Source organism: Aptenodytes patagonicus, chromosome 15, assembly GCF_965638725.1.
Source record: "Aptenodytes patagonicus chromosome 15, bAptPat1.pri.cur, whole genome shotgun sequence".
NCBI lineage: Eukaryota > Metazoa > Chordata > Aves > Sphenisciformes > Spheniscidae > Aptenodytes > Aptenodytes patagonicus.
The window spans coordinates 6,966,436-6,981,247 of NC_134963.1; the positions used below are offsets into that span (position 1 = coordinate 6,966,436).

Here is a 14,812-nt window from a genome sequence, read left to right on the forward strand (position 1 = left end):
TAAATCCTGTAATGTGTATCCTAGCATCTCCAGTCTTTCTCACAATCCTGATCAAGGTACCACTGATGGGAGCAACGTATCCTAATAAAAATTAAGGGAGTCCGACAAACTTGTCGAGGCTTACAAATTTGTAACAGTAATAACCCAGCTGTGAAAGGAAACAAGAATGAGATGTAATAAGCCTAGAAGGTGTAGCTAGTAGTTTCCTTTCAGACATCCCAAGATATGCAAAACAGTCTTCAAATTTCTCTTTACTTTGGTACTAAAAATGGGTAGTGATTTGGCCACTTCCAAAAAGGACTTACAGAAACCCCGGTTAGTGCTGACTCTCAGTAATTTCTTTACCTGGACACTGTGATCACCTAATTTTGGAGTATCCGTGATTGCACTTGTGAGCAATGATGCCACTGAAGTAAGTGTGCTCTATCTCTTGCAAAGAGGACACCACTTTAAATGCACTTGTATTTACCTGATTGTAAGTAATGGGCTCCTGCTTAGAAGCCCTGAGTTTGCGCAACTGTTCTTTGTCTTTCCGAAGGTCTGTCTTGCAGCCGATCAGTACGAGCGGGACGCCTCGGCAGAAGTGATTCACTTCAGGATACCACTGATGGTAGAAAACCAAAACTTTTACATCTGGCTTTTTTTTTCCCCCCCCTGACATCAAAACAATAAAGCCAAGGAACAGAACCAGCATTTAATATAGGCTGCAATTTCAGCATTTTGAAAGTCATTAATGTAGTGGTAGGGGCCCAACATGCACTATTTACATTACAGAAACATTTAAGTCCTACCCAAAGTCAGTTGCTTTATAACATTTGCCGCTATGCCAAAGAGCTTACTTACCACCTGTTTAAATTCAGAAGAGCTCCTCTAAGTCATATTTAAAAGCAGAATTTGGACCAAGTCTTGCTTTGTTTTGCTGGTGCTATGTACAGGAATGCTAACTTCTGCTCTGGAGCATTACGGAAATCCTAGTACAGACAAGTGGTTGCTTACATGTCTCTCCCCTGTAGTTAAATTATGCATGTGATGGAAGTAGACTTGAATCTTAAATGCCTGTGTGCAATCTTGGTCGTGTGACATCACTACAGATAAAGCAGCGATTTCACCACTGGTTTGTGATCTTCTTAGTGTACTGCAGAGTCAACCCCAGTTCTGAGCATTTACAAGCTGTGGAGAGGTGAGCTCCAGGTCTAAGGTCTGTGACCTGCAGCTCAGTGCATGATGAGTGATCCGTGCATCTACACGCCCAGGCTACAGGACGCTAAAAACATCGGCTTTTTTAATCTGACATCCTGTCATATATCAAGCGTATGTAATTAATTTAAAAGGCTGAAGCAATTATGAAAGCCTCTTACCTTAGCTGCTACATTATCATAGCTAGTAGGGTTCATGACATCGTAACAAATTAACACGACGTTTGTGTTCTGGTAAGAAAGCGGTCGTAGCCGATCATAGTCCTCCTGCCCTGAAACACAGAAGTTTTGGATAAAAGAAATCTGTCTTTATGTATTCCCATCATTCTGCTTGTTAAAGATACATACTTGAGATCAAGAACAACGGTACTATAATTGCATAGACTGAAAGTTTTCCATACTTGTAAAATTCCTTCCCTTAAATGCAGGAGATTCCTCTTCACTGACAAAACTGATGCTTCAGAATATAAAAGATGTCCTTGGCAAGTTTTAATAAAAAGCCTGCTTTGTCCAACTGCTAAGTAAGTACTTAGAAGCAGTTCTAATCGCTGATTGCCAAGTTGCTGCTCACAAGCAAAATCAGCAAAAGGAATTTGACAGTTACCGATTAAAACATTTGCAATTTGGCAGTGGTTCCATTCTCCCAAATACATTTGCACATGCGATGCTGTGAGGAGAAGAAATACCATATTTGCTAGATGCAAATGCTGAAGTAAAAATCTTAGTGGCAAGCTTGCTTTTCCCAGCTCAGTGAGCTGAGAGGAAGCCGTGATTAGCACGCTGTGCCTTTAGCACCGCTGCTCACTGTAGCAGCACGCACGTGATTTTACAAGACATGCTGTAACATGAGCCAAGCTTAAGTGGTCTTTGAAGCAGGACTACACAGCACATCTTAGGGATGCTGCTGAATTCTGGAAAAGCAGGGGATTTGTCATACTTCTGATTAGGGACATTCCACCACGTGATCTGACAAGAGGAAGCTAACTTGCTTCAGACCTGTACTCTTCCCCTTGCTGTACATATGACTTAGCAGTAATCACCGTGCTGGGGTCTGAAGGTGTCTTGCTTTGAGAGATTAAGTTCAAGAAGCAGTAATTACCAGATATAGTTGGCAGCTCAGGGAAGAAAACCAATCTTTTTCATTTGAGATTTTTTCAGAGACTTAATAAGGAAGAAACCGTGATTTAAGCAGTCTGTAGAAGATCTATTTGCCACCTGAATGCTGCCCCTGGAATCAGGTATGTCTCTGTGATGCACCGAATTTCCAAAACGAGAACTGGGAATGCCATTCCTTCCTACGATCACCACAATGTACACACAGCCCAGAAACTGCCCTACAGGGAAGTTACACATCAATACAAACATTTGAGATATTTCAAATGAAGGGATGCTGAACATTTCAGTGTGCCCCAACTTTGTACCAATTATTCCTGCCCAGGCACCTGGCTCAGTCCCAAGTCACACACTCATCACTCTAGCCAACATGCTTGTCTCCAGCTGCAATCTGAAGAATTGCAGATACCAGAAGGCCAATAATTCTACAATACTTTGCCCCCCTCCTTAATTTAAACCATGGATCGACATACAGGTTATTACAAGGGAATCCCTACCGGATAAGCCATTACTCACGTTTGCCTGAGATGTTTGTAAAACGGAAATCTCTGTATTTGAGCTCCCGCAAGAGCAGCATGCTCCATGGGCAAGGTGCAGAACAAAGAAAGATTGATCTCTCAGTGTTTAATCCAGAAATAATAGACAATTGACAAAATTATGCATGTTGTATAAACATTCAGAGCAAAGACTGTACTGCTTAGCCCTTCTTATTCTCCCAAATCCACCTACTTGTTTGCAACCAATTTACCATTTTGTTGCTGAGATAATCCTCTAAATGCATTAAACACATCAGGTGCCAAACCTTTTCTTTTTTCTCCTAACTTCCTCTAGTGTTATGTGCTGTGTATGATTTTCCCTGTTCAAGTTCATGCCTCTCAGCTTCTACCAATGTAGCTTGTAAAATCAAAAGGTCCTCCAAGTTATTGCTGGCAATTTGTGAGGCGGACAGGACTGTCCCCTTGGAAGAAATACATTTCGTTTGCTTGGAATTGAACATACAGCTAAAACCATACTCTCCTGGATGGGATAACAGAAGAAGTGTCTTCAAATATGCTGTATTGCAAGTCAAAAACTATAGATATGCCCCAGTGAACTGCACTTTCATCTTCAAAACCAGCTGTGCAGTTAGGTTTTTTTTAAGCAAACAGAAAATAAATGCATGAGAAAATGCTGCTGTATAAAATGCAGCTCCATGCGTATTTGGAATTTCAAATACAGAGCAGAGAACAAGGTATAGCACAGAGACCACAGGGGGAAGGTTAGATCATAATTGCTTAACTTGTATTATGGTTGGATGATTGCAGTGCTCACTTGGAAGGAGAGGAAGCTATTCTTTAAGAGGGCAGATGCAGTTCTTCAGTTACTGAGGATGTAACAGGACCCAGATCAAGCTGTGTCTAAACATCGACATCCCTCTCACTGAAAACAATCCTTTTCACCCCCTGTCCTTAAGTGCTGCTGCTGAAATGCAAGAAAGGGCCTGGGAGACTTTTTCTCTGTAAAGCTGCTCAGTCTGTGGTCAGAGCTAATTTGGCACAGATTTAGGTCTTCTAGTAGAAGAGTTTTAAAATGAAGGAACAGGGCTGAACCTAACCAGTAACTGAACGTATATACAAAGCCCCCGAGTGTGCTTCCTCAAGCACAGGTAGCCGTTTTCTTTCCCCGGTTAACAAAAAGCATGCTGTGGAAGAATCGGTCAAATATATGCCTACGTGTGAGCATATCTGTGATTCTCCTCTGCCTTCCTCAATTCATTGTAGCATCAGAGACCCCGTTTGTTTGTTTGTTTGTTTTTAAAAACTCCATCCAGCTGAATTCACCTAAAATTTGCTACTTCTTTGCAAAGATCACGCTCCCGCATGCCTCTGTGACATGCTGTGTAACCCACATCACTGCAGTCGGGCCCTATGGCGGGGTGGGACCTCAGGTGATGGTTGAGGGTGAACAGGGGAAGAAGTGAAACCACAGGTCTCGGTCTCATGTGCATGTTCACCTCTGTCTGCTCTTCCTCACCCCTTCACCAATTCACCACCGAAGAAATGCCAGCCTGTGCGTTGCTCAGTCTGTAAAGGAGCTCGGCGCCTATTGCCATTGACGGGAGAGGGTAAACGATAGGTTCAAGACTTGCCAGCCTAGGAGTCTACCAGTATGTGCTGTCCTAACGTACAGCAGCGCTGTCCATCGCCACGAACCGCCAGTGGGGAAGGAAGAATGTAATATCCTGCCACCCGCTCCAGACCAGCTGACCGCTTCCTACGTACGGCCACGTATTGTCTGTAATACTCCACACTTGTGGTTTAGGATCGACGTGGAACCGTGCGATGGCGAGCCCTCACGGGCACACAAAAATGCACCCGATTCTCTTTGATTTGTTATTCTGCAGGCTCCATGGGAATGCCATAGTTTATTAGCTTGCCAGCTACGTTTTTTCACTACTTAGTTTAAAAAAAATTGGGAAACAGACATTCTTGGCTGGAATAAAACCAGTAGAAGAGGACACTTGGGGGGGGGCACACTTAAATTAAAAAGCTGGTGGGTTTTCGTCTCCCTCAGGCACGCCCTCCCTTTCAAAGTTATGAAAAATTATTCTTGCATGTACCGGCTTTTAAAATGTCTCTTAAGGCCTCAGACTGCCGTGCATCTGTCATTACAGACCTGAAAAACCCCGCTGGAGGCTTCGTATGTGCTTCCTGCTAGTCAGAGTGAGCACCCACAATGATGAGGCATTACTTCCTCCCCAGCCTTCCCCAGCCCAGCAGAGCTCTCTTCTTTGGTCTGAGAAAGTCCTGCACTGAGTAACATCAGAAATTGAACCCTGTGTCTGAACTGCAGCTAAAGCATCAACACTGCTCCCTTAGTATGTAAAAAATTAGAGTTAATTTACCTCTCAATGCCGTTGCCTCTATCGAGCACAGCAAGAAATGGAAACTTTTACTTGAATAAGCAGCTGCAAAGCCTGTTTGCAGACGAGACAAGTGATATTACAAAGCCTTTACGCATTGCGTTTGTATACCACCAACTTCCTGCAACAGCAAGAGGTGTCTCTGATGAGGAAGATAGAGTAGCATAGTACAAAAGTCTCACAAAAAATTGTTACTCTAGCATATTTTAGACTAACTCATTAACTTCATTTGTTACCAAAATTCTTGTCAAGAAAAAAAATACCTTTTGTAGCTTGAAATGTTTGATTCTTAGGCACTTTGTGTCCTCCTTCAGTAAGTAGGACAAGCGGAAAGTCTCAAGCTGCACACCACTTGACAATACAAAGAATCCTAACTTTAAACAGCCCACGGAGCTGAACCTGTCCTTTACCTTCCCATGACGCTGAAGTACATGCAGGTCTATTTAGTGTTGCTCTTAGCAAGATCCTAAAAATACCGAAGTCCTTTCTGCAGTGGGTGCATCATGAAGATCCAGTGACACTTTTTAGAACAGCTTTGCCTTCTCCTCCCCTACACTGCTACATGGCACTTAGCTGAAGTCCTTCACCTCAGAAATGGTTTTACATCCTTTTGATCCCATTTAAATGATTTTATGATAATCTCCATGATTTGGGAACCTTTCAGATTGAGAAGCAAAACACAAGCGTAAAGCTGTCTTAGGATTTTAAAGAAGAGCAAGACCAACTCAAGCAGGTCAGAAAGTCAGAAGATGATTCATAAAATATGGCTGATAAGCTGCACTGATATGACTTCCAGTAGCAAGTTGTGTGTTTAGACTCCTCTTTAAGCTGCAATTGCTGCTGTACACCCACCCCAGAGCATCATCACCCAGCTGAGAGAGGAATTCCATGAGCTGCCGCTGCGTGATACGACAGAAGCAAGTCAACATAGTGAAACACCAATTCCAAAACTGCGTCTCTCATGCTGCATCCATGTGGCAGAGGGACAGGAGCTCTCTCGTGTCCTGAACTGGACACTCCCCTTGCTCTTCTCTTGCTGCACTATTTGAACTTAAGAGGACAGGACACAACTCTTGGCCCTAGTCTAACCCTAATCAGTTTTGTATTATTAAAAACAGGATGGGATTAAAATGTGTGCTCAAGTGAGTTCTTCCTCTAGCATAACTTCCAGCTTCAGAAAGAGGATGAAAAGCTGCTTGAATTACAGAGTATAACACAGATCTGTAACATAAAACTATGTAAGCAGCTTTGAAACAGAACCAAAACTCAAGTCTTTCCCCCTCCCAGGCAAATGCCTTAACCAAGGTGGCAATGCCCCCCCTTTCTTTGCACCTGATAATCTTGATGTGTCTCATGCAAAGCAAAAAAATTTAACAGGAAGGGAGGAGACAAATGTCAGCAGCCTCTGGCAACTTGTAGCCTGGTGGCCAGGACACTGTTTTGGGAGGTGAAACATGCTGGGTTTCAAGGTTTCCAGATGAGAGATGGAAAGCAATTGCTCTTTCATGGCAAAGAGCTCTGCCAACTAGGCAACAATGGCATCTCCACTTCCCAAAGTGTCTTAGAGACACAAAATACACCCCGCTCTTTTCTTCAATGGGGCAGTGCTTTGGTCCAAGACAGTATTTATAGCTGTGAACTAAATGTGGAAGGGTAGACACTTTCTGCTAAAGTTACATGCCTGAACAAGGAAACAGGGTAAGATAAGCCACCAGCACCCGCTTCAGCGAGCGTTCCCTGGGCTGCTGGTGGCTGTAGGTCTTGCACAGAGCTGAACTCCCTCCATGACGCAAGGAGCTGGGCACTTATGTCAGGCTTGCAAGAGTTTAGTGCTGCAATACTGAATCTGCCCTACCTACCGCCGTCTCTGGATCCAGCCCGTGTTCCTTAAAGCCTGGAAGAGACTCCAAAGGCAAATGTTGGAAGCTGCAGCATGGTGATTTTAAATGAGAGCCAGCCAAGTATCAAGAACTGTGTGACAGGCAAAAATTTCACACTGACAGCAAACAAACGTAAAAACCCAACAAGTTCACTGTGGCAAGTTCTTTGTGCCAACACACTATATTAAGGAAAGCCCTCTTTGGTTGCTCACACTACATTTCAGCCCTTCTCTTTTCCCTTAAGACTTAAACACAAAAGCCTTGCCATTCAGTAGAAGCTACATTATCCAAATCACTGGACTCAAGAACAGTAACATCGACACAAGAAGATATATTGGCAAATTGGGTGCTCAGGATCTTACTATACTGCAGTAAAGATTAGCAATAAAAATCACTTTTAGATTAAAAACCTTTAAAATTATCTATTCAGATATCATGTACAGTATGCAGGAAGGTGTGTTTTATTACTATTAAAAAACAAATATAGACTGCATTCGGTTCTTATTTGTCTTGATGTAAATTTGGAACATCTCCACAGGCTTGAACTGAAACAGATGATTTACACTGAGCTGAAACGGAGCACGTGTCAATTTTAGGGTTTGTTTAGGAACGCAGCTGGATAACAGAGTCTAGGAGCTTTGAATGAAGTTGAACACAAACCATTTCACAAGTTCCTGAAATGAACCCGAACAAACTACCAGCATTTTCAAATAACTTTTACTGCTACGGCCTTTTTATTTTTAACACAAACCAGACTTTTTCTCCTTCACTATTCAATCACACATGGCAGGAGATTAAAATATTTTCCTGGTTGACTGTATTATGCTTTGCATCTGGGAACTGGGTTTTAATACCTTCAGATATGTTTGCTATTTGATGTGACTTTCTTAATAAACTGGGTTGTTAAGATAATGAACGAGTCCATGGCTAGAACTGCCATTAGAGAAGCGACCCTTTTTTTCTGGAAGGCACATTTATGCATGCAACAGCGAACGGTTGTCGTTTCGTTTGTACTTTAATCTCTAGCAGTCTTAACCGCGTTATTACGCTAAAAGTATCCTAGTACAAAAGCAATTTGAAAATATGTCCAGCTTTACAGTCTTCCAAGTATCAGTCTGGTTTGACACAGCGAAAGCTGCTGGAACAGAAATACGGGCACGTTCACAGGAGCAGCATTTTACACCGGTAAAAGCAGTTTCTGCTTATTTGTCTGAATTTATGAAAACCCGGGGGCTGGGTTTGGGCTCCGTCCCAGGCGCGGTCCCATCCCAGCGGCCTCTCGCAGTTTTGGGATCGGGAAAACGGAAAGTGTGTGAAAAAAACCCTTACCTGCGGTGTCGTACAAATTCAGGGTGACCTCCTTTTTGCCCACCGTAACGCTGGTAGTATATTTCTCGAAGACGGACGGCGCGTATTGCTGCAAAGGGGGGAGAAGCAGTTCTAGCTAGGGACAAGCAGCTCGCAGCCAGCACCGGCCGCTTTGCCGGGCGGTCCCCAGCCCCTTCGCGCCCCGGCCAGGCCGGGCCCGGCGGCGGGACAGCCCGCTCACCTCGGGGAAGGCGCCCTTGGCGTACACCATCAGCAGCGACGTCTTCCCGCAGCCGCCGTCCCCCACGATCACGACCTTCACCTCCTTCTTGCCCGACGGGGCGGCCGCGCTGCCGCGGGAGCCCCCCGCCGCGCCCTCGGGCAGGGCCCCGTTGGCCGCCTCCATGGAGCGGAGCTGGGCCGGGCAGGGCGCAACGCCGTCGGGACGCGGCTCCCCCCAACCGCCGCCGCGCTCCGGGCGCCCCGCGGCGGGCAGGCGCCGCCCGCGCCCCGCCGGGGATTGGCCGCGCCGCGGGCGCCGGCGCCTCAGGTGCCTCAGGGCCCCGCCCGGGGCCGCGCCGCCGCCTTACTCCGCGTAACCTCCGGGGCGGCGGGGGGTGCCTCTCCCCGAAGCCCTGAGCCCCCTCACGGGTCTGGGGCGGCCGCGACATCGGCTCCTCACGGGCGTGCGGCTGCCCAGGGTCACCCGCGGGGCCCCAGCGCTGAGTTAGATGCAGCCCCGGTGGGCACCGCAGGAGCCCCCTCAGCACCTCGCCAGGCCTTCTCCCCCCAAAACCCACAGGGGCTGCGTACCCCTGTCCTGGTGAGCCTCCAAGGCCTCCATCCACCTGGGGCCATTGGGCCCTGTCCCCTTTGTACTTCCCATCGACCCGCCATGTTACCCACGCTTGGGTGCTCACCCCCATCCAGCAACTGTGGCGCCAGCGTCCTTCACCCCCGTCCTCGTTTATTCCTCTGGCGAGCCCCCTTGGACCTCAAGCACCGTGTTGGTTTACCCCAAGTCACCAGCGGCTGAGGGGATGTCTTCCAGTTCAACCTCAATGTCTGCAGCGGCGGATCCCTGTCCTGACGCCTGATGGGAGAGCGTGTAGTGGGTGCAGTGCCAGCCACAGTGGGGGAGAAGCAGAGACCCCCTGAGGTACCCCCCGAAACGCATCTTGTTGCTGGCACTGGTAGTGGTGGTGACTTGCTGCTTGTTTTCTACTGTTATTTACCGCTCGAGTAGGAACTGACAGCTCTGCTCATTGCTTATTCACCCAGTGCCACCCATCCAAGGTGAGCTGTGATGAAAATAAACCAGAATTTTACATTTTAATTGCAGAGATGCGATAGCCCCAAGCGCCTACCTGGCGCTGTTTTGTACTGTGGAAGGCAGGGGGATCATAACAGCCAGATACGTTTGGCCACGATACACAGGTCAGGGGAGTGATGCTGCGTTTGTGACAGACCTGCTTGGGTGCCAATCTGCCACCATTCTGCACAAAAAATTGTGTTTCTTAGCAGGGACTAACAGTTTGCTCCGTCTCAAATAAACCCCGTCAGTTCTTAAGAAATCAAAACTGACTCTAAAATTTTTGAAATACCACTTGTGGGAATAGCAACAAACCCCTGAGGGCATACTTGAGTGTAGCAAGACCATTTAATTCAACTAAGAAAAAAAAATCGCAACTCAAACAGGGTTTTGCATTTTCTCCTGCACGGTTGTGTCACTAGATGGCCTTGCAGACCGAATGCAAACGGGACTGCACCTCGCACCTCTTTCAAGGAAGACCCTGCTTTGTGCAGAGGGCAAACAAAAAGCAAGAAAAGGATATTTCAGCGATAAGGAGGAGGAGGGATGTGTAAATACCCAACGAAGTGTCATATAATTCAAATAATAAAAAAGCAGCCAAATTCACATCTATTTAAAGCTAACCGTTTTACTGAGGAAAAAGTTCATGCAAGGATGTAGAATACACAAGCCGTCAAAAAAATGCTTTATGAACTGCAATCTTACATATCTTACCTGGAACACAGTAAAAGCCATCAGCTCCTGTCGACTGTAATGGCTGAGGGCATTCCAGTATCGCACAGGAATGAATGGTCTAGGAAAGAATTGTTTTATCCTGAAACGATTTATTCAGACTTGGCTCAAACCCAGCATCACACTATGTATGATATGATCAACAGATAGTAGTTTTCCTGTAACTGAGTACTGTAATTCAGGTTTTTTTTTTCAAGTCAGTTATTGCCATAAAAGTTTTTTTTGGGATAAAAATATTTTGTGGGTCATTGTTAGGTTGCTTTTTTTGCTTTTTGGTTTTTTGCAAGTCTCACAAAACAATCTTTACATTTCTCACAGCTTTGTCTCCTTTCACATTTTATAGTTAAGGAAACTTTTTAGATTTGTACACCTTAGATTCAGGATGAAACAATATAAAATGAGAAGATTATAAAATCAACTGTAAACACGCCAAAGACCATTTTTAAGTAATGGATGTTCTATTTCAGTGAGTCAACTTAGTATTGACGAAGTAGAGCATTTCAGTGTCTCAGTTACTTATTTTTAATTAATGGGTATGCAGTGCTTTAGGCATAGAAAGTCCTATGCAAAAGCTAGGCATATGTTGCTGACTCCAAAAAAATAAAATCTATATGGAATTCTGCCACTGATTTAAATGGAAGAAGATTCAACCCTCTATTAGTAAAATTCAAATCTAATCATTATTAATTGCAAGTGTCCTTCTCCTGTTTTGGCCTGTATATTGATTTTGGCACAAGTTCTGTTTCATCAAAAGCTTACGCATCTGCAGCTCAAGAGTCAATATGCATATAGAAATTTACAGTGAGTGTACCAAAATCAAGACTTTAACGGGGTACAGTAAATATCTGTGTTCCAATCTTGTTACCAATTTGTTGCTTCACGATTGCCAAGGAAAATAATAGGAAGGAGTGAAAGGTCAGCACACCGCCTAGGAAAACTGCTGGAAATTTATGATTTTTAAAAGATGCTTTAACACTTTAGATGGTATTGATGGGTAATTCAGGTTAGTTATGAGGACACCCAAAAAAGACTTGCAGATTAGGTTTAATATTGAAGCTATGATTTTTTTTTACAATACAGGGTGATGAAATAAGTTGATACTCCCATTTCTGAAAACACCAGGCCTGGGAAAAAGTGCTTGCAACCTCCTAGACAGTTCTGGTACAATGGAAGAACCTCAAGGCATATCCTTAGCCTGACCTCCTACGGAAACACCACCAATGCCCTTGTGCTGCCTCTCTCCTTGTCCCTTGTGACGTGCTTGAAGAAGTCAAGGAAACTGAGATTTAATAATATTACAAGCCCATGAGTTTTGCGACTGTAGAGAGTCAAGTGAGGGAAGAGAAGCATAATTGTAAATCTTTCTGCTCACAAAATACTGTTTTAAATAGTAAATATGTTATCAGATTTGACAAAATATTCTGGTTAGCTACGTTCTTCTGTTTGGAGGAACTCTGAAACTGTAAAAATTTTAAGTTTCCAATCAATTAAGCTCTATCGTAGTGCATGGCCTTAGGCTAAGAAGCACGGCTTGCAGTAATATTTCTAATGGAAAATACAACTATTTTAGCTAACCAGCAAGGTCTCGGACTACTGGTACTTCCTTGTAGCCACAACTGCAGAGAGGAATAACAGCACACGCCATCTGCTGTATACTCCTATTATTAGTTTATATGGTAATACAAACTAGACAAGAAGGGGGACATGTTCTTCCTAAATGTCTTTAAAACTATGTTTTTGAAATACACTTAAGAATTTTCTTCTTGATAATACAGACCCCAGCTTTACAAAGACTTACACATAAACTTAACAATAAGAACAAGTAGCCCCATTTATGTCAAAGGAAATATGCATAAACTTAGTTAAGAATGTGCGTAACAAGACAGAGCCTTAAATATTTATTTTTGAACATTACCAGTGATATTGTGTTTTCAGTGATGAATTCCCACTACAGCATGTACATATACAGCAAGAGACAATGCCCTGAAGAGTTTACAATAGGAAAGACAGACCCTAAAGAATGGGACTTACCACGTAAGTAGAGTGAATTTCCAATAAATTTCAGATGTTACACAAGGGCAACAATTGTTTGTCATGTGCACAGACACTGAAGAACAATCTCTGCCCCACAGAATTTAGTGTGAACTGACAGGGCAGATAGGGAAGGGGAAACTGTAACGTAGGAGAGCTGAACTGTACCTTGCATACACAAAGAAGTTACGGGTGACAATATCAGTGTAAGAGGAGAAGCCTATGACAAAGCTAAGTATATACTCAAGGTAATTCAATTTGTTTACAGAACAACTGTACAAAACTGTTTTTCAGTTGTGTTTTTGCTCACAGTGCCAACATTCTTTTGACCCTCACTCAACCCTGGAAACACCTTTTTTCAAAATCAAAGCTCCCAGTCTCCTTGACTTTCAGCTGCTTCACAGTATCCATTTTTGCAGTGTTGGTGTTTCTCTTGCACATGCAGAGCTCCACCATCTGGTCCTCATGGCCTGGTATTTTACACACACGCCCCCACCCCGAAAAATCCCTTGGGCCACATGATTCACCATCTATTCAGATCTTGCCATGTGCCTGTTTTTTGTGTAGTAGCCCCTACTGATGTAAATCCCTTGTTTCATAAGGGCTCTCAATTGCCTTTTTCACTGAAGGTAAGGTGGCTGTGACACCTGCCAGTTTCTAAGACGTTTAATGCAACCAAAAACATTATTACATTGTTGTTTGGCTGAGTAGGAACCATTTTTTTTTTCCCAGTGGGAAGTGCTGCCAGAAAGGTATTAACTTTCTAGACTATTAAGTAATGTGGAAAAATTATATTTCAATAAGAAAATTTCCTTTCTGCCTTTTCATGCCTTAGGAATATAGTTCCTGTTTCACTTGGCTCAAGTAGCCTATGTACTAAATCAGTGTAAAAATCTTTCAATAAACTCTACATAAAATCTGTCCAAATGCTACCATAGAGTTCAGAGGGCTATGAAAGAAAACAAGACAACGGTCTGCAACAGGAGGTGTTAGCCAAATTAGACACACAACTCAGCAAAATCAGGCAGTGAATATTCAGGCACTTTGATGTAGTTCGGACGGATTTTGTTCATAAACCACACACTGACTACTACCTAGAGAGCAGCTATTTATAGGGAACATTCTGTTTCTTGGGTTATTTTCTCTGGTATGCTTTAAATCAGGGGTGCCAACTATGTGGGCCAAATATGGCCTACCTGACGTATGCGTGGCCAGCGTGCCGTATTTTGAATCGCACCTTTCATTAGAAACTGAGTTCTTGGCTTTGCAGTTGTGGGGGGAAAAAAACCCTCCACATTACAAATTTGAAGAGTGTGTAAATCAACGGGGTAACGTCTCAGCCTGATACAGTAGGTGCTTAGGGGCCGTTTCAAGCTTCTGTTCCTCACTGAAGTGTGAATTCTCAAGCCAAGTTCTGTTGTAAAAAATGGGTAACACAAGGTTAAGATCATCCTATGCTTTTCTGGAACATCAAACACAGTGACTGATCTCTGAAAAGCATGAAATGAACAAGCAAGTGTCTGCCAACACCACCATAACTCTGCCCCCGCGGATCTGGGCGATATGTGTGTCTCCCAGATGTGCTGGCACGGCTTCACTGAGCAATGGGGAGGAATTTGTCAACACAGGCTGGCAGAGCTATCCCAGCGATGCTGGATCTCATCCTCTACCTCTGTGCTCAACAGCAAATCTGGAGAGTCGCCGGAGAGAGAGGGATTCAAAATGCCTCGTTTCAGGCGAGATCTGCAGGTTGTGTTTGCGTTGGTAGCTGTGGTTGGTTTTACCATGGGAACAGTCAGAAGCAGTGAGTTCAGGAGTGATGTGCAGGCTTACTCGTGGCTGAGTGAGAGCACAGGGCTCTGCTATAGATCTGCATGAAATTAATCAGCATCAGACGCTTTTCTGCATCCAGATCTGCAGCAGAGAATAATCCCATCAGGAAGTAACTTTGGGAAATGTAGGGAAAGGGGCTGTAAACAGCTTTCCTTGCAACACAATGTGTTTTTACCCAATATCCATCCCCTCTCTTTAGTATACACGCCTAAAATCCCTCTGGCTTATGCCTTCCTGTGTTTTCACTACCCAACACTCCACCTGACCCAGCAAGCACTAAGATGTTATTTTTTTCAAAATCAGAGTGCTCTCTGCAGTATCTGCTTTCTTCAGATTACTTTTCCCTTCTTCCCGGTAATTCCTGATAGAGAGATATTTTATTTTAATGTACTTGCCGGTTTAGAGACAAGGGAGGACTGAGACCAATAGGAGTGTATGTTAATTAGGATGACCACAGCACCGGAGCAGGAGTTGCATTCAGCTTCTTTAGATTACGCAGCAGGGA

The 14,812-nt window shown here is 44.2% G+C and overlaps 1 protein-coding gene across 6 annotated transcripts in view; it reads right to left on the reverse strand.

The window, feature by feature from the left end:
- RHOF (ras homolog family member F, filopodia associated) overlaps positions 1 to 14,812 on the reverse strand; it is a 28,871-nt gene that overhangs the window by 2,729 nt on the left and 11,330 nt on the right. For all 6 annotated transcript variants that reach the window (XR_012996537.1, XM_076352652.1, XM_076352651.1 and 3 more), the window contains 5 exons: positions 9,320 to 9,492; positions 8,641 to 8,814; positions 8,421 to 8,508; positions 1,359 to 1,468; positions 470 to 604 (listed from right to left, as the gene is read on the reverse strand). Coding sequence is in view for 5 of the 6 variants with exons in the window: in XM_076352652.1 (XP_076208767.1) it covers positions 470 to 604; positions 1,359 to 1,468; positions 8,421 to 8,508; positions 8,641 to 8,814; positions 9,320 to 9,325 (513 nt within the window). In the remaining variant the exon portion in view is untranslated. The remainder of the gene's footprint in view (positions 1 to 469; positions 605 to 1,358; positions 1,469 to 8,420; positions 8,509 to 8,640; positions 8,815 to 9,319; positions 9,493 to 14,812) is intronic.